At 37.5% G+C, this 24,598-nt stretch overlaps 1 protein-coding gene across 1 annotated transcript; it reads right to left on the bottom strand.

Moving 5' to 3' along the window:
* Positions 1–6,733: 6,733 nt before the first annotated feature.
* LOC141630078 (uncharacterized) lies at positions 6,734–10,073 on the bottom strand. Its single transcript, XM_074442957.1, has 4 exons — positions 10,045–10,073; positions 8,127–8,885; positions 7,879–7,994; positions 6,734–7,242 (listed from the first exon to the last, which is right to left on the bottom strand). The coding sequence occupies exons 1-4, from the start codon at positions 10,071–10,073 to the stop codon at positions 6,734–6,736; spliced, it is 1,413 nt and encodes a 470-aa protein (XP_074299058.1).
* Positions 10,074–24,598: the final 14,525 nt, after the last annotated feature.

Genomic DNA, 24,598 nt, shown 5'->3' with positions numbered 1-24,598 from the left:
TTGTTATATGGATACCTCTAGTTTTAGTCTTAACATGAGCAGCAATTAATGTTGAAACCATTTCGACACAATCCACACATGACGAATAACGTGTAAAAGCAAGCACACAAGTCGAGTATTATTCCGACACATTCAACCATTTATATGAAAAAAAAAACACAAAGAACCAAACTTTAAGACAAAAGAGTGAAAAACCGAGTAAGAGGGACGAAATTTCGACACCTTGTCGAGTAACCTATCACCGATACCTTAAACGCTCCTTATTCTTCGAATAAGCGGTCCATAAAGCTTGAGTCTTCTACCGGGTCTTCGAAACCTTCATCAAGGAGCAAGAAAACGAAAGGTTTGAGGCAAAAACCGAAACTTTTATAAGAAAGCGAAAATCGAAACCATTACAAAAATGAGACTTTCTTACCTCGAAAGATGAAGGAGGAAGTAAGGAGGAGAATGGTGCAAAAATTAGAGGAAAATGTTGAGAAATTGGGACGAAATCTGGGTTTGAAGGTTGTGTTTTAATGGAGATTTAAGGTTGTGTTGTTGCTGTAAGATGTTGCTGCTGGATTTCGAAAAAGAAAGAATGAAGGGTGTGAGGTGGAGTGAGGTGTCGGTGGGGGCATATAATAATAATAATAATAATAATAATAATAATAATAATAATAATAATAATAATAATAATAATAATAAAAAGGAATGTTTAAGTAAGAGGATAAGAGAATAGGTGAGTGTTGTCGATATATGATAGGTCAAGATAAAAAAAATAATCTCACATATGAAAATGTGACGATCCATTGCTAGACGGAAATTCGCCTTGAACCTACTATAAATTAAGACGGAGCTTTATTATTATTATTGTCGCTATTAATATTATCCGACTAAAATACGTATTTTTATATAAATAAACTTTAATAAAGCACTTTTATGAAAATCGTGTTAAAAATATAATTAAATAATTCAAAAATATAAAATAAAGAAATTGAACGGTTAAATAAATTATAAATATCAAAACGAGAAATTTGCGGGTGTTACAATCACCCCACCTTTTAAAAAGTTTCGTCCTCGAAACTTGAAAATAGAAATGAAATGAAATAAAAATAAAGCTGGACTTTTAAAATTGGTAGCTAAAACATCAAAAGGTCAGTCCTTGTAAAAATTAAAATTCTTTCAAAACTTTCAAGTATAATTTTTCAACAGTACCGGATTCTCGTCAAAGGAACGGAAGTGTTCTCGTTGCGCATTCAAGAACATCACACTCCAAATCGAAGACAAGGTCAAAAATCAAATCCTTTACAGAAATTCAAAATCTAAATACTTTCGAAAATATTTATGAAGAGTTTTCAAAGGTACAAGTCTCCTTCATGAAACGAAATTGCTCTTGTCGTTCACACAAGAGCGCTAACTTCCCAAGTCAAAGACAAGTTTAAAATAAAATCATTTGCCGACAAGTGTAGAACAAGTTATTAAACGTCTCTAATAACGAGTTCTAACATCCTATCAACGTTAAAACCAATTGAAAAAAAGGTAATTCACTCAAATTTTGTTTTATAAAAGCCAAAATAAAAATAAAAGTTCCACTTTTAAATTCAAAAAGGAGTTAAGTTCTTGAAAGTATAACTTCAAACTTGACAGAGAAATCATAAATAGATCAAGGTTAGTTAGAAATTGAGCAAAATTTAAAAGAAATTCGGGTTTAGTTATTAAAAATCAATAAAAAGAAGTTATACTCAAAGAACAAAAGAGAATTAAATCAAAATTTCATTTTTTTCAAATATTTACAAATAAGTAAAGTTTTGTAATAGTAATATAAATTTTTAAGAACGGACCAAAAATGGTAGTTTGAAATACATAGAAATTGTACGAAATGGAAAAATAACTTAGATATTACGTTTACAAAGCACGCTAAGAGAATTTAAACTTAACCAAACAAAGAGCTAAGATGAACTTTCTAGGGATAAGAGTCGAAGCAAGGTCAACAAAGATGTCAAAGAAAGGATTTCTCATAAGTCTCTAGACTAGAATTTAAAGGGAAAGCACAACCAAAAGAATAGGAGATGCATGGACGATAAAGCTTATGGTCAAGGAACAGGGAAATGTACAAAGGTGAATCGAGAGGAAAGATTCACAACAAGAATTCCAAGGGTAAGACGAAGGAATGATATGAGAGGAACTCCCAAAGTAAAACAAAAAGGAGTTTAGAAGAAGGATGAGTATCATAGGATCAAAGTAAGATAATGATGATCAAGGATAGAAAACACACCTGTAACGGTTTTGGGAGGAACGGTGGCTCCGACTTGATTCTCGACGCGAACGGCTTCTCTTAGCTCAGCTTCCGGATCATGAGGAGGAGAAGTCTTCTTCTTCTCGGGGCAATCCTTGATGAAATGACCGGGCTTCTTGCAAAGGTAACACTTCAAGGGCATATCATAGCATCCATTCCCGGGGTGATAAACTTGCCTACACTTGAAGCACTTGCAGGTGTCCTCAGGGTTGTCTTCTAACGAGGGAGCTTGTCGACCTTGTACTTGTCCACTTGGTGCTTGTCCTCTTGGAAATGGCTTCTTCTTCTTCTTCTTAGCATATGATGAAGGTGAGGGCACAAGGGATCTATTGCCACAGTAGTTAGGATGATGATTGACTTGAGCATTGGCATCTTGTTGAATCCGGAGAATTTAAGTAAGAGCTTCCATGATAGTATTCTCCACCTTGGTTGGTCGCACCATCTTCTTAAGACACCAAATAAATCAATCAAGTTAGCACCTAACAAATAGCATACTCAAAGAGACTACCAACTTAGGTCCTTAGTTCTACCCATCTCTCATTCATTATTTCGAGGTCAAGTTCAAACTAAGTTTGGGGTACACGTGTGTGCGTCGGGAGCAACAAAGGCTCTGATACCAACTGTGAACCCCCGCAATAACGCGGAAAATATAACTTATAAAATGCGGAATTTTAGGAAATTTTTGAAACTATCAAAGTTTATAAAGCGCGGGTTCATAAAAATCTAAAAGAGAAATAAAGAATGCGGAAATAAAGATTAAATTATACAAATGCGATAGTCAAAGGTGAGGGAAAATATATCCCTCGAATGACAAAAGATAAAAGGGGAGTCTAAACAATCCTAATAAACCAACTACTAGTCTAAGGTTTAGTTCTCGCTAGCCCACACGTCTTCCCCACGTAAGCATCTTCACAACCTGTCATTCATGTAAGCATGAACGCCACAGTCAGTGGGGAGTAACTCAAGGTTCTCCCAGCCACAAAATGTCGAAACACAGATAAACAAGAACATATTAGAACATCATGAATATAACCATTTGATTTAAGTATTGAAATATGAGACTAACATTCAAAACATGCGTAGTCAATCATAGATAAGGCATATGATACAAATGAGACAATCCAACCAAAACGTCATAAATGATAATTCAACTATAAACACGATAGAATATCATATGTCACGGATAAATAAGATTTAACATTATAAAACACGTGAATGGAAACCTTAGCCATGAACTTTGAAAGGCAAATAACATACAAAACATGAAATGGGACTACTAACATCATATAATAAGCAAAGCATCCGGCTCAGAGGCTACCTTTAAAGCATATATGAGACACAAGTCCTTAAGTACCTTGGCTCAGCGGTTACCTTTAAAACATGTCCAAGGCACGACCTCTGAAGTATCTGGCTCAACGGTTACGTTTAAAACATGTCCAAATACTACAAACAAGTGCCTGAGACTCAGAGGTTACCTTTAAAACATGTCCCAGGCACAACACATAAAGTATCTGGCTCAGCGGTTACCTTTAAAACATGTCCAAATACTGCAAACAAGTGTCCGACTCAGAGGTTACCTTTAAAACATGTCCGAGACACAACATATAAAGTATCCGCTCGGATTACCTTTAAAACATGTCCAAATACTACAAACAAGTACCCGACTCAGAGGTTACCTTTAAAACATGTCCGAGGAACAACAAACAAGTATCTGGCTCAGTGGTAACCTTTAAAACATGACCAAATACAACAAACAAGTGCCCGACTCAGAGGTTACCTTTAAAACATGTCCGAGGCACAACAAACAAGTATCTGCTCAGCGGTTACCTTTAAAACATGGCCAAATAAAACAAACAAGTGCCCGACTCAGAGGTTACCTTTAAAACATGTCCGAAGCACAATAAACAAGTATCTGGCTCAGCGGTTACCTTTAAAACATGGCCAAATACAACAAATAAGTACAACAAACAAGCATAACAAACAAGCACATAGAACGGGATTATTAATGTCACATTCATACTTATGGCTTGCATCTCACCATAAGTACGGATGGGGAAATCAATCCCGACGACTTTATCGCAACTAGAGGGCCTATGGCTCACCCTTAGTATCCGATAGGACCGAGACTCAGGGACGGGATGATTAATGTCACATTCATACTTATGGCCTGCATCACCATATGTACGGATGGGAACATCACTCCCGACGATCATATCGCAACTTGAGGGCCTATGGCTCAGCCCTAGTATCCGATAGAATTAAGACTCTCACAACCGAACAATACTAGACATTATCTAGAATACGACTCACTATAAGTAACTATTTATAATAAATATTTCATACATGTATTACATTAATAAATATTCCACTTCATAATTTAACATGCCAGTTAAATAAAATAAATAAAATATAACAAGTAGTAATGAATAATTTACGTTATGTGAAATTTACGGAATAACATGGAAACAAGCACAAGTGACTCATTCACGAGCCCACTTCAAAATATAAGGTTAGCCCGACAAATAAAACATGTCAAGCCCAACAATTGAAACATGTGAAATCCAACAAGTTAATCATGTAAAGTCCAACCATTTAATCATGTGAAGCCCAACAAATTAACCATCTAAAACCCAACAAATTAATCATGTAAACACGAGGATTTCATATGTATACTTGAGACGGACATACACAATTATTTTACCACTCATATTAACCACCATTTATCTACTAATAACAACATTACCCCAATGCCTCAATGAATCCCACGGGTAAGGAGGGGTCGGATGTTTTCGTTCACTAAGATGATAAAAAAAATCATCCAGTGAAGACACCTATGCCCCAAAACACATTTACCTACTTGTTCAAAATTCTATTAATAGGGGTATCATGTATAGATGCTTATATATCACACTTTGTCCATCTTATGATCATAAAAGTGAGTAGTATTTCATCCACCAAAAACAACCCGTAAACCACCTGCAAACAGTCCACACAGCACCCATTCACGGTTGCCAAACAACCCGTGAAGCATCCCCTATGAACTGTGTTAACATGGTTTATAGCTAGACATTTAACACAAGAAAATTGGGTACACACAAGATGATATTAACATGTATAATGCAAGCTCCAAAAACAGTCTCGAAAGGCACCATTTTCACATCTAAAACTGTCCCGAAATACTTGCAAAAACTAGCTCGAAACAATCCCGAAAACTGTATAAAACCGTCCCCAAAACAGGGTGCTACTATGTTCCCTCTAAATAATGAAAAGAAAAATGGAACGTTTTGTAAATAAAAACTGAACAACACAAACAGGCAGTATAATATAGCTGCTAGTTTCCTGATATAGCTTCCATGTTTGACAAATTCAACCATGAGGTCAGTCACATTGTCTCCTTTTATTATAGATTACTGCTCAAACAATAAGTTACATTGTTATATGGAAACCTCTAGTTTTAGTCTTAACATGAGCAACAATTAATGTTGAGACCATTTTGACACAATCCACACATGACGAATGACGTGTAAAAGCAAGCACACAAGTTGAGTATTATTCCGACACATTCAACCATTTATATGAAAAAAAAACACAAAGAACCAAACTTTAAGACAAAAGAGTGAAAAACCGAGTAAATGGGACGAAATTTCGATACCTTGTCGAGTAACCTATCACCGATACCTTAAACGCTCCTTATTCTTCGAATAAGCGGTCCACAAAGCTTGAGTCTTCTACCGGGTCTTCGAAACCTTCATCAAGGAGCAAGAAAACGAAAGGTTTAAGGCAAAAACCGAAACTTTTATTAGAAAGCGAAAATCGAAACCATCACAAAAATGAGACTTTCTTACCTCGAAAGATGAAGGAGGAAGTAAGGAAGAGAATGGTGCAAGAATTAGAGGAAAATGTTGAGAAATGGGGACGAAATCTGGGTTTGAAGGTTGTGTTTTAATGGAGATTTAAGGTTGTGTTGTTGCTGTAAGATGTTGCTGCTGGATTTCGAAAAAGAAAGAATGAAGGGTGTGAGGTGGAGTGAGGTGTCGGTGGGGGCATATAATAATAATAATAATAATAATAATAATAATAATAATAATAATAATAATAATAATAATAATAATAATAATAAAAAGGAATGTTTAAGTAAGAGGATAAGAGAATAGGTGAGTGTTGTCGATATATGATAGGTAAAGATAAAAAAAATAATCTCACATATGAAAATGTGACGATCCATTGCTAGACGAAAATTCGCCTTGAACCTACTATAGTTTAAGACGGAGCTTTATTATTATTATTGTCGCTATTAATATTATCCGACTAAAATACGTATTTTTATATAAATAAACTTTAATAAAGCACTTTTATGAAAATCGTATTAAAAATAAAATTAAATAATTCAAAAATATAAAATAAAGAAATTGAACGGTTAAATAAATTATAAATATGAAAACGAGAAATTTGCGGGTGTTACAACAATTCCTTCACATTGAACCCACCCTCTTTGTAAGGCCTACAAATAACCTGCCAGGATAGAAAGACCATCTTCTTCTGTCCCTCCTCAATATTATTCCAAAAGTAATCCTTACAAATCTTGTTTATTCTTTTCATGATGTTTTTTGGCAGCAAAGCACTACCACACCAGAAGTTTGCTATTCCAAAGAAGACAGACTTGAAAATCTGAATCCTACCAGCATAGGAGAGGAAACCATTTGACCAGTGGAGCAAACAATTCTGAATTTTAGTGAGTAATGCACCATAGACTTCCAGGGAGTTCTTAGCAGAATTCAGAGGAATGCCAAGGTATCTAAATGGAAACCTACCCTCAACAAACCCAGTATCATTGAGAATCTCAGCTTTAACATTGTTGGGTACTTCTCCAAAGTAAATCTCAGTTTTACTAATATTAGCTTTTAAGCCAGACCAGGAGGCAAAATCATCAAGAATCTCAACTACTCTATTTACTAAGGGCACATCCCCTAGTAAAGTTCATAAGGTCATCAGCAAAGATCAGATGAGTGAGGTGGAGTTTAGAGCATTTTGGGTGAATAGAGACCAAAGGTTTAGAGTTAAGCTTTCTCAAAAACCTAGATAGAATCTCCATACTGAGGACAAAAAGGTAAGGGGATAAGGGATCCCTCTGCCTAAGCCCACTCATCCCTTTGAAAAACCCATGAGCCCCCCCCCCCCCACATTTACCTTGATAGAGAACCAAGACCCATAAATATACCCCAAGATTCATTTAATAAATTCAGAGGGAAATTTAAAGGCAGTGAGCATATTCTCTACAAAAATCTATTGAAGGGAATCAAAAGCCTTCTGAATATCAACCTTAATAAAACATCTAGGAGTAACATACTTCCTAGTATAGTTTCTGACTATGGATTGTGAGAGCATAATATTCTCAAAAATACTCCTCCCCTGCACAAAGGCAGCCTGCTAAGGGCCTACAAGAGTAGGGAGGGTAATTTTGAGCCTATTCACAAGAATCTTGCTAACAGTTTTGTAAATGGTGGTGCAGCAAGAGATTGGTCTATAGTCCAAAACACTAGAGCTAACTTTCTTCTTGGGAATTAGAGTAATGAGAGTAGAGTTGGCATGCTTACTCATTTTACCAGTTCTAAAGAATTCATGAATAGCTCTGCAAAAATCTTCTCCAATCAAGTCCAAGGAGTCTTTGAAAAATGCAGAGGAGAACCCATCAGGACCAGGGCTCTTATCAGAACCAATGCTGAAGAGACCAGCATTAATATCATCAAGAGTGACAGGTCATAGAAGGTGAGCATGATCCTCAGGGAGAAAACAAGGACCCTGTTGAATAAATGTCTCATCAATTGGACTTACTGTTTATGAAGAGCCCAACATGTGAGCATAATAATCAACAAAACCCTCAGCAACCTCAGTAAGTCCAATCCTGTCAGTGCCATGTCTATCAACAATGCTGCCTATGATCTGCTGTTGTTTTCTCTCCTGGATTCTGGAGAAAAAGTATTTAGTTGAGCAATCATCATGTCTGATATTTTCAATTTTGGCCTTTTGTTTTACAACACTCATCTCAGCAGCTTTAAGAGTGTTATAGTCCTCCAAAAGCAGTCTTTCCCTATTAATGAGGTCTTGAGATAAAGGGTTGTCCTGCATGCCTTTTTGGCAATCCAAAAGGGCAGTCTTAGCTTTAGTTTTAGTGACCCTGGTAGCCAGGTCATTAAATCTATGCTTATACAGGACAGACAAACTATTTCTCACATGCTTGAGCTTGCCAACAAGTCTGTACATAGAAGTACCCTCTACAGAATTATTCCAAGCCTGAGCAATGAGAGCTTTATAAGAAGGGTGACTAATCCAGTAGTTCAGGAAACTAAACCTGGATTTAAGAGGGTAATCATCATAAATATTCACCAAGACTAGGGAATGATCAGAAACTCCAGTAGGTAGAAAAGTAGTATAAGTAGCAGGGAAAGTGGAAAACCATGCAGGGTTAGCAAGTGCCCTATCTAGTTTTGACCATACCCTAGTGTTGTCATCCTGCTTATTTGTCCAGGTGTACTCACATCCAGAGCTCCCAATGTCCTCAAGCTTGCAGTCTAGAACACTACAACGAAAATGCGGTATAGTGACGGGCACACTGACGGACAAAACAAGCCGTCAGAAAACACAAGAAACTGACGGCTTTGTGACGGAATTTCCGTCAGTACAAGTTCCTGACGGAAATCCCGTTAGGTATAATTGGCGCGTTTGGACAAAACATGACAAAAGTTTTCCGAAATGGTTTCGAAATGAAGTAAGTGATGATACATTTTCTTTGAAATTAAACTAAACATTTGAATTTCTTATTAAATATTGAAAAAAATATAACTTAATTAACATTTTTTTTATTCATAGGTTCATAGATGGAAGGATCATCTAATAATAGCTTTATCTTTGGGTCCTAGTAACATGGTGAAGTCTTGGAGACGGTATTCCATCAATGGCTATAAATTTCGAGCTTTTAAGGAGGGAGTTGATGTTTCGAGATCTACCTTAAGCAATAGGGTTTCTGTGAATTCAACTGAAGGGTTGGACTACTATGGTTCCCTAAATGAAGTAATTGAGCTTTCTTATTATACCGAGCAAAGGGTTTATAGGGTTATATTGTTTAAATGTGATTGGTTTAATAATTCCCCACAAGGACTTAGTATCCATAAGGTTTACGGACTTATAGATGTAAATGAGAAAAAGAAACTTCGTGGACATAACCCATTTGTGGCAGCTTTTCAAGTCGATCAAGTTTGTTATGCTCCTTATCCAACCATTAAGAAAGGTAATCAAGGTATTCAGTGGTCCGCGATTTTTAAAAACAAGGCAACATCACTAGTTGATGCTCCTATTGAAGAAAGTGTCTGTCAAGAAGATGTGGTTTTGAATGATCACTCAATTTCACCAATTTTGTTGGAAGATATAGAGGATGAAGATGAATACGAAGTGGTAGTCGAAAAAGGTCAAGGGGAATATGACAGGGACGTCAGAGAAGAAGGGGATGAAGATGAAGTTGAAAAACTTATTAGATACGAAAATGAGGAATCAGAGGAAGAAGTAGGAGTGCTTTTTTCAGATGATGAACCTCTTTTGATTTGTAGTGACAGTGATAGTGAGGAGAACTAGTTGTAATTGTACAATTATTAATCCATTTTTAAAAAAAGTTTGAATTTTAAACATTCAATGAAATTTGCATTGTTTAAAATTATAGTTAGTGTTTGTTTCCATTGTTTATATATAGCCTGCATAAATGGTTGATTTGCACTAACGATTTTTTCTTTGAACTAACAATTTGCATTGTTTTTAAGCAGTGATTATGCCGAATATTTTTCGACGTGTTTTTGGGATCAATAATAGTGGATCTCGACATGATTGGGAAGACGAGGAGATTGAGGAAGAGGCCGGCCCTCAATCTCCAACACGCGAGCAGGAGGGCATGCAGGTGATTCTCTCATCAGCCCGTTCTCGGCCAGATCATTTTTGGTAAGTTTATGTTAATTTTTTAATTTTTAAAACTTATATATATATATATATATATATATATATATATATATATATATATATATATATATATATATATATATATATATATCATTTACTGATTTTAATTTCAAATATTTATGTGTTTTTCAGGTGGGATGACACGTCGGTCAAGAAATATGTTACTTGGTCGTTCACCGTAACTTCGGAGATGAGTACTTCACTAGGTGGGGTGAAGCGAGCCACACACAGCGTCAGAAGATGTGGAATTACATTGCGGTAATTAATTTGACACTTATCTATAATTATGTATTTCAATAATAATTTTCTTAAGTTTATAATAATTTTCTTAAGTTTTATATAACTAATTTCACACTTGCTTTTGAAAAAGACTCATGTAAGATCCATCGATCATGGCTATGATCCTAGGGATGAGCGGCAGATGAGGGTAACGAGGCGGATTAGCACTCTTATTAATGGACTGAAATATAATAGGAAAAAGCCAAAGTGGGTGCCTGATACTTGGTGGGAGAACCTTAAGACTAGGCCAGAAGAACCCACTTTTGCCAAACATTCGAAAATCAACACGACAAATAGGAAGTCGGGTGGTAAAGATGGGAAAGCATTGGGCACCCACACTCTTGATCGGAAGAGTTGCTCCGATACTTTTAAGGAATTGGTAAGTATTGTTTATATTGCTTTTTAAAAGTGGTTAATATATATGATTCACAAATATATACTTGATTTTACTTGTTTCCATACTACTTTCAGGGTGAAGAGGCCACTCCGTACAAGTTGTTTATAAAGACGAAGAAAAATAAGAAGGGCGAGTGGGTTAAACCTCGAGCTGTTGAGATAGACGTAAGTTTTTGTATTCAATTTAATGTTTATTTTTATTACAAAGAACGGTAATATCTTTCTTAGAAAGAACGATAATATCTTTCTTGTAAAGATAGGTAATATATTATATATATATATATATATGTACATATATATATATATGTATATGTATATGTATATATATATATATATGTATATGTATATATATATATATATGTATATGTATATATATATATATATATATGTATATGTACATATATATATATATATATGTATATGTATATATATATATGTATATGTATATATATATATATGTATATGTATATATATATATATATATATATGGTCAGGATCCGGTGAGAACCACTAACATAATGAGAACCGTGAGAACCCTTACTACATCATCATCAAATCTTGTTCCAAACGTTTTGATGGATCATTTACCATTAGTTTAGTTTATTCAAACATTCTTAAGTAAAACAAAAAAAATTTAATGATTTGATGAGCAAAATAGAAACTTAATGTACAAAAATACAATTAGGTATACTAAAACGACTATAGATGCACGAAAACGAATACTAGGTGCATGAAAATTGTTACATGAATGAAGATGATTATTAGATGCATGAAAATAACAGGCTCTAGGTGCACGAAAACGAGTTTTAGGTGCGCGAAAATTGTCGGATACATGAAAATAAGTAGTCGGTGCATGAAAATTAATAAAATGTATCTCGCCTCGATTTTCATTACTAGTTTATACTTTTTAGACCAAGAAATATGCTATCTAGCCATAAAATTCTATGCTGAATCCAAATATGTCATCATTGTGTTAAAATTAATTCCATAAGGTGGAGTTCTCATAGTTCTCATTATATTGGTGGTTCTCACCGGATCCCAATTATATATATATATATATATATATATATATATATATATATATATATATATATATATATATATATATATATATATATATATATATATATATATATATATATATATATATATATATATATATATATATTTTTATCATTTATGACAATTTTGTCTCTTTTTTCAGCATGATTACAATAAGGAGATGAGTCAACCATTGCCACCTGGACAGTCTCCCGACGTGATTCGGGCGTACTACAAGGCCGTCAAGGGTTTTGACGAGAAGAACCGGCTATTTGGGACCGGAGATAAAGGGGCAGAAATATGGTATGATCTTCCTACTAACAAAGCTGGTCGACGGTCTTTCTCTTATGCTCCTAGCATGATTTCACAGCTTTCCACCCAAATGAATGATGAGTGAGCCGCTAAAATTGCTCTTGAAAAAACCGTTCGTCAATAGGCCGAACAAATGGCGGCAATGCAAAAGGCTTGGGCTGATATGCAAGCATCTCAACCCCCAAACACGTGTTCACAATTCAATCCACATAGGCAGGATGACTTTGCGGATGATGGACACGGGTTTGGAGGTGGTAGTTTTATTTCCCCTATAGGATAGAGCCTTTAGTTAGGTTAGTATTGTCGTCTAGTAGGGAGTATGAAAAAACATTGGTGATTCGTGTTTAATTAGTAAGACAATGTACGAATTTGACCGACTTTTTATGTAAAAAATTTGCGTTCAATTCTCTTTTGCTGCCTCTCTTGATTCCCGCAATAGCGGTCGACGTGAAAATGGATTCCCGCTTGGCGGTCGACCATTATATATGTGTTTTGCAGGTTTTGGTTGTATTTGAAACGATGCAAATAAGCATCGTGGCTGTATTTGAAACGATGAAAAAAAGCATCGTGGCTGGGTAGCAGGCTGCTGTTTCCAGCCCCTGTTTTTTTAATAATACTGACGCAAATTCCGTCAAGATTGTCCAAAATACCGACGGAATTTCCGTTAGGGCCTTTTTTTTTTTTTTTTTTTTTTTTCCAGAATTTCCAGAAATTCTTGTTTATTGCCACGTGTCCTGCTTACTGAAGGAATTTCCGTCAGGTTGGACCAGAATACTGACGGAATTTCCATCAGGGCCCATTTTTTCAGAATTTCAACACAACCGCCAAATATGCCACGTGACAAGCCTGTGGCGGAAATTCCGTCAGGAAAACCAAATACTGACGGAAATTACGTCAGTTGTGTGCTGGTATTAGACGATCGTTATTCCGTCAGTTATCCGTCAGTACTTCTATTTACTGACGGAAATTCCGTCAGGACACGTATCTTAGTGACGAAAACGCTGACGCCACATCCCGACGGAAATTCCGTCAGGAAATGACTTTTATTGACAGATTTTGCCCTTTACTGACGGATTTTGTCCATCAGTTTCCCGCGTTTTCATTGTAGTGGAAGGCAAGCATTGAAAGCCAAAATATCATTAAGATCAGGAGGAGAGGGACTGTAATACCCCGTATTTTAGAGGATGGTCAAAGGTTTGGTCAAGCTCATTTTATTAAAATGTGATTTATGAAAATGGATATTTTATATTAATTATTTATTAATTATTGAGACATGTAATTATGTGACGGGAAATAATAATTATATAATAAATAATAATATATGACGGAGGATGTATACATATGACGCATACTAGTATAAGCATATATGGTGACGGTATTATACGATAAATAAGGTAACAAGTATTTTATACGGTATTAATACGGTATTAATATGAGATAATAATAATATATTACCTAATAAGATAAGGAAAGTTCCTCCACCTACCTATTAGTATAAATAAGACCCTCTGGCTATTCTTTTGTCACTTATATTCACATAAATCACAATTAAAAGTGAGAGAGAGAAATAAGAAGAAAAAGGGAGTTTTATATCTATCTCATAACCGTCTCAAGGTAACTGTCTCATAAACTCTTTCTTATAATTAAATTATTAAAATAATGTATTGACCCGACCTTGACCATTGACCCGACCTAATCTGACCCGTTGACTTAGTTTGACCGTTGACCCGTACAAATATACAATTAGTATACACTTAAATACTAATGGGACACAAGAGCATTGTATACATAGAATCATTGACCCGTTAAACAGCGAGGAGACCCATTACCCGACCCTTTGGACCGATTCGACCCATCATGCTTGTGGGTAGGGTTAGGGTGTTCTGTGGGGCTCGTCTTGGTGGTGTTGATGGCGGGGATAGGGGTGGCAGTCGGTGGTGGCGTGTTGATTTGCAGGAGGGGTCGTGACTGTTATTGCTATTTAAACCGGGATGTTGCACCAGTTGCTAGCCGTGAATGTGCTCGACTGACCAAGGGGAGTTGTGGGTGGTTGTCATGGTGGTCGAGGGTAGGTGTAGGGCGGCTGTTAGGGCAGAAACGTGGTGGTTGTTGGTGGTTTCAGGCCGTGTTTGTTATTGTTGTCAGGCTACTGTTGTTGCGTTCTGGTTGTTGTGTTGGTGTTGCGACGAGGAGAGGCTGAGCGTGGTGGCTATGGGTGGTAGGTGCGGTGACTGTGGGAGGTTTTGGTGGTGCTGCTAGTGGTCCGTGTGGTGATTGGCGGGTAAAGAGAAAAGCGGGTTTTCGGTGTTGTTGTCAGGTGTTGTGGTTGTGTCTAGAGAGGAAAGGGAATTGAGGAGGGAGTGTCGCTGTTGGTGGTGGACGCGGTGGTCTGACCAGGGAGTTGCGGTGGCAGGCGTGGCTGCCACGGCCTGTTATGGTGATGGATGTCGGGTGCAAGGGGGGAATTACGTGTGTGGGTAGTGGTTGATGGTTGTGACGGGTTTTACGAGTTATTTATTTTATTTGAGTGTCGTAATTATTTATTACAAATACACTTGCTAGATTGATGGTTTTGACTTGGGTAGGACGGAACGTTAATTAAATTACTTACGGAATATTATAATTAGTATCGTTTATTATATTACGTAATGCATTATAATTAAACATTAATTGGGTATTTAGTAGTTAATCATAATGGTTATTATAATTTATTTAGGTGTCGACCTTGTGAGACGGTAATATTATTATTATTTGGTTCGCGTGCTTGTTATTCGGATTTGTTGAAGGAAGGCTTGGATTATTATTTCGCTTGCTTGACTCGGAATTTGCTATTGAGGTAGGATAGCTACTCAATCACTTTAATGTTTACTTGAATGGTATTATCTGATTTTATTGGTTGAATTATTTGGATTTGTGATGGATGATATATGATTGTTGGTTGGTTGCGTTGAGATAAATTGTTTATTGACTACCTCAGCTCGTGACTGAGATGACTATATTGATTATTGGATTCCTCAGCTTCGTGTCTGAGATGGTAAGAAATTGTGTTGCTCAATTGTTTGCATTTTCATATCATGAGCACTTGCATTGGATACCTCAGAACAGGTTCTGCAGGACTTGTTTCTGGGATGATGAGACTACCTCAACTTCGGTTGGGATGATGAGACTACCCCGGCCAGGGATTGGCGGGATGAACGGGAGCGTCGGAGGATTGATCAAGAGCATGCATTGCATTTGCATTTAATATTGTTCTTGTATCCATTTATTGTGGTTGTTTGGCTATTCCTACTCAACCTCGTGGTTGACAGTGTATTCGTGAACACCTGTGGTGAACCTTAATGGGGAGCATATTTGACAGGTACTAAAGATTAGCTGACTTGGGAGCATTGGGATGAGAGCCAAACCTGGAACCTTAGATGAAGTCTAGATCACATATATATAGTTATATCACTTATTTATTTTCCGCTGCGAGTTGTAATTATTTTATATTAGGTTTTAGTTGATTAATTTGTAATACATATGTATTCATTAAAGTTTTAATTTAAAGTACTTTGGTGAGTTGGACTTTGTTATTCACTACCTTGGGAAACCGAGATGGTAACAGTCTTATTTATTTGGGAATGTCTAGCTAAAGGCTCCTGAATAAATGGGGGTGTTACAAAGTGGTATCAGAGAGAACGATCCTCAGGCCTAAACAAATGAACCCAATGAAACTAGGATGAGTCTAAATAAAATGAACCCCGGGTAGAAACTGTTAGGAGCCCCTAATGCGGTTAAGAAGCGCGCCTTAATTCGTATCCTGGCCCTCTCAGTTTTCAACCGGTCACCCAGGGAAAAGATAAGAGAGTGGGTAGTTAGTAGTAAGTTATCTATGAGTCAGTTGGATATTATTACTAACCTCGTTGCAGGATGAAGGATTGCAAGGTAAGAAAATTGGATGAGATGTAAAATGGTTGGGAATTGTGTGCATATTGCCTTAGGAGATGTTTTGTTAACATATGATGGAGGATGGATGTAATTTCATGTTTGTATGAATTAGAAATCATGTCTAGTGATATGCGGTACATGTTCCCCGAAACCATGCTTCTTACAATGTTTTGCAATGATTAGATAGAATATAGATTTGTGTACTTGTGATATAAGAAATAAGAGTAATATAGGGAATGCTAAAGTTAGATGCCTAGCCATGTGTAGAGTGTGATGAACGAGTTACGATACTTTGGGTATAGGAGGATACTTGTAAGGACTTGTGATTTGGTAAAGGATGACCTAGAGCTGAACTCGTTTTGTTTGATTTTAACATGATTATTTTATCATTTCCGGAACCATGTTATTTTAGGATATTGGTGACGATATGGGATTCATAAATGGGGAGAATAAACCACGCATTTGAAATTTGACCTAGGAGGGGTGACAATGTTGACTAAGACCTTGGTGGTAGGATGACCTTAGTTCAATTCAACTAATCACATGAGTTTATTTTGGAAGAATTAGTGTACCCTATAACTTTTCATAGTATGGAGACTTATACCCTTTCTTTTACTTTTATAGACAATATGGCACCAAAGAGAGCTAGAGCTTCTACCATGACCGATGAGGAGATTGAGAGGATGCAGGACCTGAATGCTGCATTATTAGAAATTGTAAAAGGAAAGAAAGATGAGATGAATCCTTCTAAGGTGGGAGCGTCAGTGGCTCGATATAAGCCAGCAAAGTATGAGGGAGTTGGGGAACCATCCTTACTAGGAGAGTGGTGTAGGGAGTTTGATAACATTTTTGAGTTAATAGCTTGTCCAGAGGAAATGCAAGTTGACCAAGCTGTATTCTATTTGAGAGGGAAAGCTGGGAGGTGGTGGACCAAGAATGAAGCGACTATAAGAGAGGCATTTCAGTTGAGTGAGGAACCTTATGTGCCATGGCAGAATTTCAAAAACATTTTGAGAAATACCTTTATACCTGAACACATTAGGAGTAAGATGAGAGCTCAGTTTGATTCTTTTAAGATGACCGATGAGATGACAGTGGAGGATTATCATAACAACTTCATGGAGTTAGCTGAGTATGTGGCAGATTTGAATTATAATGATGAAGTGTTGGCAATGAGATTCGAGAAGGGGTTGACTTTGGCTATTAAGAAGAGACTTACCGCGGGTGTACCTACCACTGTTGAGGAGGTATATCAGAGAGCAGGTCATGCTGAGAGGATTAAGGAGATGGTAATGGAGGAGAAGAAAGAAAAAGGAGAAAAGAAGAGAAAGTCTTTGGTTGTGAGTGAGGGAGCTGGGGGAAGTAAGAAGGCAAACACTAACCAGTTTAGAGCTTACACTGGTAGTGGTGCAACATTTGGGAGTAGTGTTAGTCATGGTGAGAGTCGAGGTGCTTTTAGTGAGCCTAGTGGTATTCAATGCTTTAGATGTGGGAAGATGGGCCATAAAGCTTTTACTTGTAGAGTGGTTATGGATGGTCAGAGTAGAGAGTATGGGAGTCAGGGAGGAGGTTGGAGTAACCAGAGGAGTTACAACAACTACTCTAACCAGAACTGTTACAACAACTATACTAATAAGAGTTCTAGGAATGGGTCTTACCAGAGGCAGGGAAATGGTGGGAATCACCAGAGTGCAGGCAAGAGCGTAGCTGGATCTAATGGGACAAGGCAGGGAGGAGCTAAGACTAATGACATTGTTTGATTAAGTATGTTGGTTACGAGGACGTAACCCTTTCTTTTAGGGGGGTAGGATGTAATACCTCGTTATTTCTTGTTATTTATGATACAATTTGATATTGTTATTTATAATTCAATTTGATACATTTTGAGTATATTGATAATACAGTTGGATACCGTTTTAAGTACATTGTGATCTTTGGCGAGTTTGTTGGTTTATGTTGGAAAATTTGTATTGATGGAGGTTTGTTGAGTATGTTTGGGTGAACTTCGGGACGAAGTTCTTTTTAAGGAGGGAAGACTGTAATACCCCGTATTTTAGAGGATGGTCAAAGGTTTGGTCAAGCTCATTTTATTAAAATGTGATTTATGAAAATGGATATTTTATATTAATTATTTATTAATTATTGAGACATGTAATTATGTGACGGGAAATAATAATTATATAATAAATAATAATATATGACGGAGGATGTATACATATGACGCATACTAGTATAAGCATATATGGTGACGGTATTATATGATAAATAAGGTAACAAGTATTTTATACGGTATTAATACGGTATTAATATGAGATAATAATAATATATTACCTAATAAGATAAGGAAAGTTCCTCCACCTACCTATTAGTATAAATAAGACCCTCTGGCTATTCTTTTGTCACTTATATTCACATAAATCACAATTAAAAGTGAGAGAGAGAAATAAGAAGAAAAAGGGAGTTTTATATCTATCTCATAACCGTCTCAAGGTAACTGTCTCATAAACTCTTTCTTATAATTAAATTATTAAAATAATGTATTGACCCGACCTTGACCATTGACCCGACCTAATCTGACCCGTTGACTTAGTTTGACCGTTGACCCGTACAAATATACAATTAGTATACACTTAAATACTAATGGGACACAAGAGCATTGTATACATAGAATCATTGACCCGTTAAACAGCGAGGAGACCCATTACCCGACCCTTTGGACCGATTCGACCCATCATGCTTGTGGGTAGGGTTAGGGTGTTCTGTGGGGCTCGTCTTGGTGGTGTTGATGGCGGGGATAGGGGTGGCAGTCGGTGGTGGCGTGTTGATTTGCAGGAGGGGTCGTGACTGTTATTGCTATTTAAACCGGGATGTTGCACCAGTTGCTAGCCGTGAATGTGCTCGACTGACCAAGGGGAGTTGTGGGTGGTTGTCATGGTGGTCGAGGGTAGGTGTAGGGCGGCTGTTAGGGCAGAAACGTGGTGGTTGTTGGTGGTTTCAGGCCGTGTTTGTTATTGTTGTCAGGCTACTGTTGTTGCGTTCTGGTTGTTGTGTTGGTGTTGCGACGAGGAGAGGCTGAGCGTGGTGGCTATGGGTGGTAGGTGCGGTGACTGTGGGAGGTTTTGGTGGTGCTGCTAGTGGTCCGTGTGGTGATTGGCGGGTAAAGAGAAAAGCGGGTTTTCGGTGTTGTTGTCAGGTGTTGTGGTTGTGTCTAGAGAGGAAAGGGAATTGAGGAGGGAGTGTCGCTGTTGGTGGTGGACGCGGTGGTCTGACCAGGGAGTTGCGGTGGCAGGCGTGGCTGCCACGGCCTGTTATGGTGATGGATGTCGGGTGCAAGGGGGGAATTACGTGTGTGGGTAGTGGTTGATGGTTGTGACGGGTTTTACGAGTTATTTATTTTATTTGAGTGTCGTAATTATTTATTACAAATACACTTGCTAGATTGATGGTTTTGACTTGGGTAGGACGGAACGTTAATTAAATTACTTACGGAATATTATAATTAGTATCGTTTATTATATTACGTAATGCATTATAATTAAACATTAATTGGGTATTTAGTAGTTAATCATAATGGTTATTATAATTTATTTAGGTGTCGACCTTGTGAGACGGTAATATTATTATTATTTGGTTCGCGTGCTTGTTATTCGGATTTGTTGAAGGAAGGCTTGGATTATTATTTCGCTTGCTTGACTCAGAATTTGCTATTGAGGTAGGATAGCTACTCAATCACTTTAATGTTTACTTGAATGGTATTATCTGATTTTATTGGTTGAATTATTTGGATTTGTGATGGATGATATATGATTGTTGGTTGGTTGCGTTGAGATAAATTGTTTATTGACTACCTCAGCTCGTGACTGAGATGACTATATTGATTATTGGATTCCTCGGCTTAAGTGTCCGAGATGGTAAGAAATTGTGTTGCTCAATTGTTTGCATTTTCATATCATGAGCACTTGCATTGGATACCTCGAATGTGTTACGCGGACTTGTTTACGGGATGATGAGACTACCTCAACTTCGGTTGGGATGATGAGATTACCCCGGCCCGGGATTGGCGGGATGAACGGGAGCGTCGGAGGATTGATCATGAGCATGCATTGCATTTGCATTTAATATTGTTCTTGTATCCATTTATTGTGGTTGTTTGGCTATTCCTACTCAACCTCGTGGTTGACAGTGTATTCGTGAACACCTGTGGTGAACCTTAATGGGGAGCAGATTTGTGACAGTACTAAAGATTAGGCGACTTGGGAGCATTGGGATGAGAGCCAAACCTGGAACCTTAGATGAAGTCTAGATCACATATATATAGTTATATCACTTATTTATTTTCCGCTGCGAGTTGTAATTATTTTATATTAGGTTTTAGTTGATTAATTTGTAATACATATGTATTCATTAAAGTTTTAATTTAAAGTACGTACTTTGGTGAGTTGGACTTTGTTATTCACTACCTTTGGAAACCGAGATGGTAACAGTCTTATTTATTTGGGAATGTCTAGCTAAAGGCTCCTGAATAAATGGGGGTGTTACAAAGTGGTATCAGAGAGAACGATCCTCAGGCCTAAACAAATGAACCCAATGAAACTAGGATGAGTCTAAATAAAATGAACCCCGGGTAGAAACTGTTAGGAGCCCCTAATGCGGTTAAGAAGCGCGCCTTAATTCGTATCCTGGCCCTCTCAGTTTTCAACCGGTCACCCAGGGAAAAGATAAGAGAGTGGGTAGTTAGTAGTAAGTTATCTATGAGTCAGTTGGATATTATTACTAACCTCGTTGCAGGATGAAGGATTGCAAGGTAAGAAAATTGGATGAGATGTAAAATGGTTGGGAATTGTGTGCATATTGCCTTAGGAGATGTTTTGTTAACATATGATGGAGGATGGATGTAATTTCATGTTTGTATGAATTAGAAATCATGTCTAGTGATATGCGGTACATGTTCCCCGAAACCATGCTTCTTACAATGTTTTGCAATGATTAGATAGAATATAGATTTGTGTACTTGTGATATAAGAAATAAGAGTAATATAGGGAATGCTAAAGTTAGATGCCTAGCCATGTGTAGAGTGTGATGAACGAGTTACGATACTTTGGGTATAGGAGGATACTTGTAAGGACTTGTGATTTGGTAAAGGATGACCTAGAGCTGAACTCGTTTTGTTTGATTTTAACATGATTATTTTATCATTTCCGGAACCATGTTATTTTAGGATATTGGTGACGATATGGGATTCATAAATGGGGAGAATAAACCACGCATTTGAAATTTGACCTAGGAGGGGTGACAATGTTGACTAAGACCTTGGTGGTAGGATGACCTTAGTTCAATTCAACTAATCACATGAGTTTATTTTGGAAGAATTAGTGTACCCTATAACTTTTCATAGTATGGAGACTTATACCCTTTCTTTTACTTTTATAGACAATATGGCACCAAAGAGAGCTAGAGCTTCTACCATGACCGATGAGGAGATTGAGAGGATGCAGGACCGAATCTTTGCATTATTAGAAATTGTAAAAGGAAAGAAAGATGAGATGAATCCTTCTAAGGTGGGAGCGTCAGTGGCTCGATATAAGCCAGCAAAGTATGAGGGAGTTGGGGAACCATCCTTACTAGGAGAGTGGTGTAGGGAGTTTGATAACATTTTTGAGTTAATAGCTTGTCCAGAGGAAATGCAAGTTGACCAAGCTGTATTCTATTTGAGAGGGAAAGCTGGGAGGTGGTGGACCAAGAATGAAGCGACTATAAGAGAGGCATTTCAGTTGAGTGAGGAACCTTATGTGCCATGGCAGAATTTCAAAAACATTTTGAGAAATACCTTTATACCTGAACACATTAGGAGTAAGATGAGAGCTCAGTTTGATTCTTTTAAGATGACCGATGAGATGACAGTGGAGGATTATCATAACAACTTCATGGAGTTAGCTGAGTATGTGGCAGATTTGAATTATAATGATGAAGTGTTGGCAATGAGATTCGAGAAGGGGTTGACTTTGGCTATTAAGAAGAGACTTACCGCGGGTGTACCTACCACTGTTGAGGAGGTATATCAGAGAGCAGGTCATGCTGAGAGGATTAAGGAGATGGTAATGGAGGAGAAGAAAGAAAAAGGAGAAAAGAAGAGAAAGTCTTTGGTTGTGAGTGAGGGAGCTGGGGGAAGTAAGAAGGCAAACACTAACCAGTTTAGAGCTTACACTGGTAGTGGTGCAACATTTGGGAGTAGTGTTAGTCATGGTGAGAGTCGAGGTGCTTTTAGTGAGCCTAGTGGTATTCAATGCTTTAGATGTGGGAAGATGGGCCATAAAGCTTTTACTTGTAGAGTGGTTATGGATGGTCAGAGTAGAGAGTATGGGAGTCAGGGAGGAGGTTGGAGTAACCAGAGGAGTTACAACAACTACTCTAACCGAATCATTACAACAACTATACTAATAAGAGTTCTAGGAATGGGTCTTACCGGAGCGGGGAAATGGTGGGAATCACCGAGTGCGAGCAAGAGCGTAGGCGGATCTAATGGGACAAGGCAGGGAGGAGCTAAGACTAATGACATTGTTTGATTAAGTATGTTGGTTACGAGGACGTAACCCTTTCTTTTAGGGGGGTAGGATGTAATACCTCGTTATTTCTTGTTATTTATGATACAATTTGATATTGTTATTTATAATTCAATTTGATACATTTTGAGTATATTGATAATACAGTTGGATACCGTTTTAAGTACATTGTGATCTTTGGCGAGTTTGTTGGTTTATGTTGGAAAATTTGTATTGATGGAGGTTTGTTGAGTATGTTTGGGTGAACTTCGGGACGAAGTTCTTTTTAAGGAGGGAAGACTGTAATACCCCGTATTTTAGAGGATGGTCAAAGGTTTGGTCAAGCTCATTTTATTAAAATGTGATTTATGAAAATGGATATTTTATATTAATTATTTATTAATTATTGAGACATGTAATTATGTGACGGGAAATAATAATTATATAATAAATAATAATATATGACGGAGGATGTATACATATGACGCATACTAGTATAAGCATATATGGTGACGGTATTATACGATAAATAAGGTAACAAGTATTTTATACGGTATTAATACGGTATTAATATGAGATAATAATAATATATTACCTAATAAGATAAGGAAAGTTCCTCCACCTACCTATTAGTATAAATAAGACCCTCCTATTATTCTTTTGTCACTTATATTCACATAAATCACAATTAAAAGTGAGAGAGAGAAATAAGAAGAAAAAGGGAGTTTTATATCTATCTCATAACCGTCTCAAGGTAACTGTCTCATAAACTCTTTCTTATAATTAAATTATTAAAATAATGTATTGACCCGACCTTGACCATTGACCCGACCTAATCTGACCCGTTGACTTAGTTTGACCGTTGACCCGTACAAATATACAATTAGTATACACTTAAATACTAATGGGACACAAGAGCATTGTATACATAGAATCATTGACCCGTTAAACAGCGAGGAGACCCATTACCCGACCCTTTGGACCGATTCGACCCATCATGCTTGTGGGTAGGGTTAGGGTGTTCTGTGGGGCTCGTCTTGGTGGTGTTGATGGCGGGGATAGGGGTGGCAGTCGGTGGTGGCGTGTTGATTTGCAGGAGGGGTCGTGACTGTTATTGCTATTTAAACCGGGATGTTGCACCAGTTGCTAGCCGTGAATGTGCTCGACTGACCAAGGGGAGTTGTGGGTGGTTGTCATGGTGGTCGAGGATAGGTGTAGGGCGGCTGTTAGGGCAGAAACGTGGTGGTTGTTGGTGGTTTCAGGCCGTGTTTGTTATTGTTGTCAGGCTACTGTTGTTGCGTTCTGGTTGTTGTGTTGGTGTTGCGACGAGGAGAGGCTGAGCGTGGTGGCTATGGGTGGTAGGTGCGGTGACTGTGGGAGGTTTTGGTGGTGCTGCTAGTGGTCCGTGTGGTGATTGGCGGGTAAAGAGAAAAGCGGGTTTTCGGTGTTGTTGTCAGGTGTTGTGGTTGTGTCTAGAGAGGAAAGGGAATTGAGGAGGGAGTGTCGCTGTTGGTGGTGGACGCGGTGGTCTGACCAGGGAGTTGCGGTGGCAGGCGTGGCTGCCACGGCCTGTTATGGTGATGGATGTCGGGTGCAAGGGGGGAATTACGTGTGTGGGTAGTGGTTGATGGTTGTGACGGGTTTTACGAGTTATTTATTTTATTTGAGTGTCGTAATTATTTATTACAAATACACTTGCTAGATTGATGGTTTTGACTTGGGTAGGACGGAACGTTAATTAAATTACTTACGGAATATTATAATTAGTATCGTTTATTATATTACGTAATGCATTATAATTAAACATTAATTGGGTATTTAGTAGTT

This window comes from Silene latifolia, chromosome Y, assembly GCF_048544455.1.
Source record: "Silene latifolia isolate original U9 population chromosome Y, ASM4854445v1, whole genome shotgun sequence".
NCBI lineage: Eukaryota > Viridiplantae > Streptophyta > Magnoliopsida > Caryophyllales > Caryophyllaceae > Silene > Silene latifolia.
Note: the sequence above shows the minus strand (reverse complement) of the source record. Positions and strands in the feature narration are given on the sequence as shown.

Coding starts and splice junctions, on each gene's coding strand:
- LOC141630078 (XM_074442957.1), bottom strand. CDS start 10,073: ATGCAAATTGTTAGTTCAAAGAAAAAATC. Junction 7,995..8,126: donor GTTGATTATTATGCTCACAT/GTTGGGCTCTTC, acceptor TGGTCTCTTCAG/CATTGGTTCTGATAAGAGCC. Junction 7,243..7,878: donor TCATGAATTCTTTAGAACTG/GTAAAATGAGTA, acceptor GAACTTTACTAG/GGGATGTGCCCTTAGTAAAT.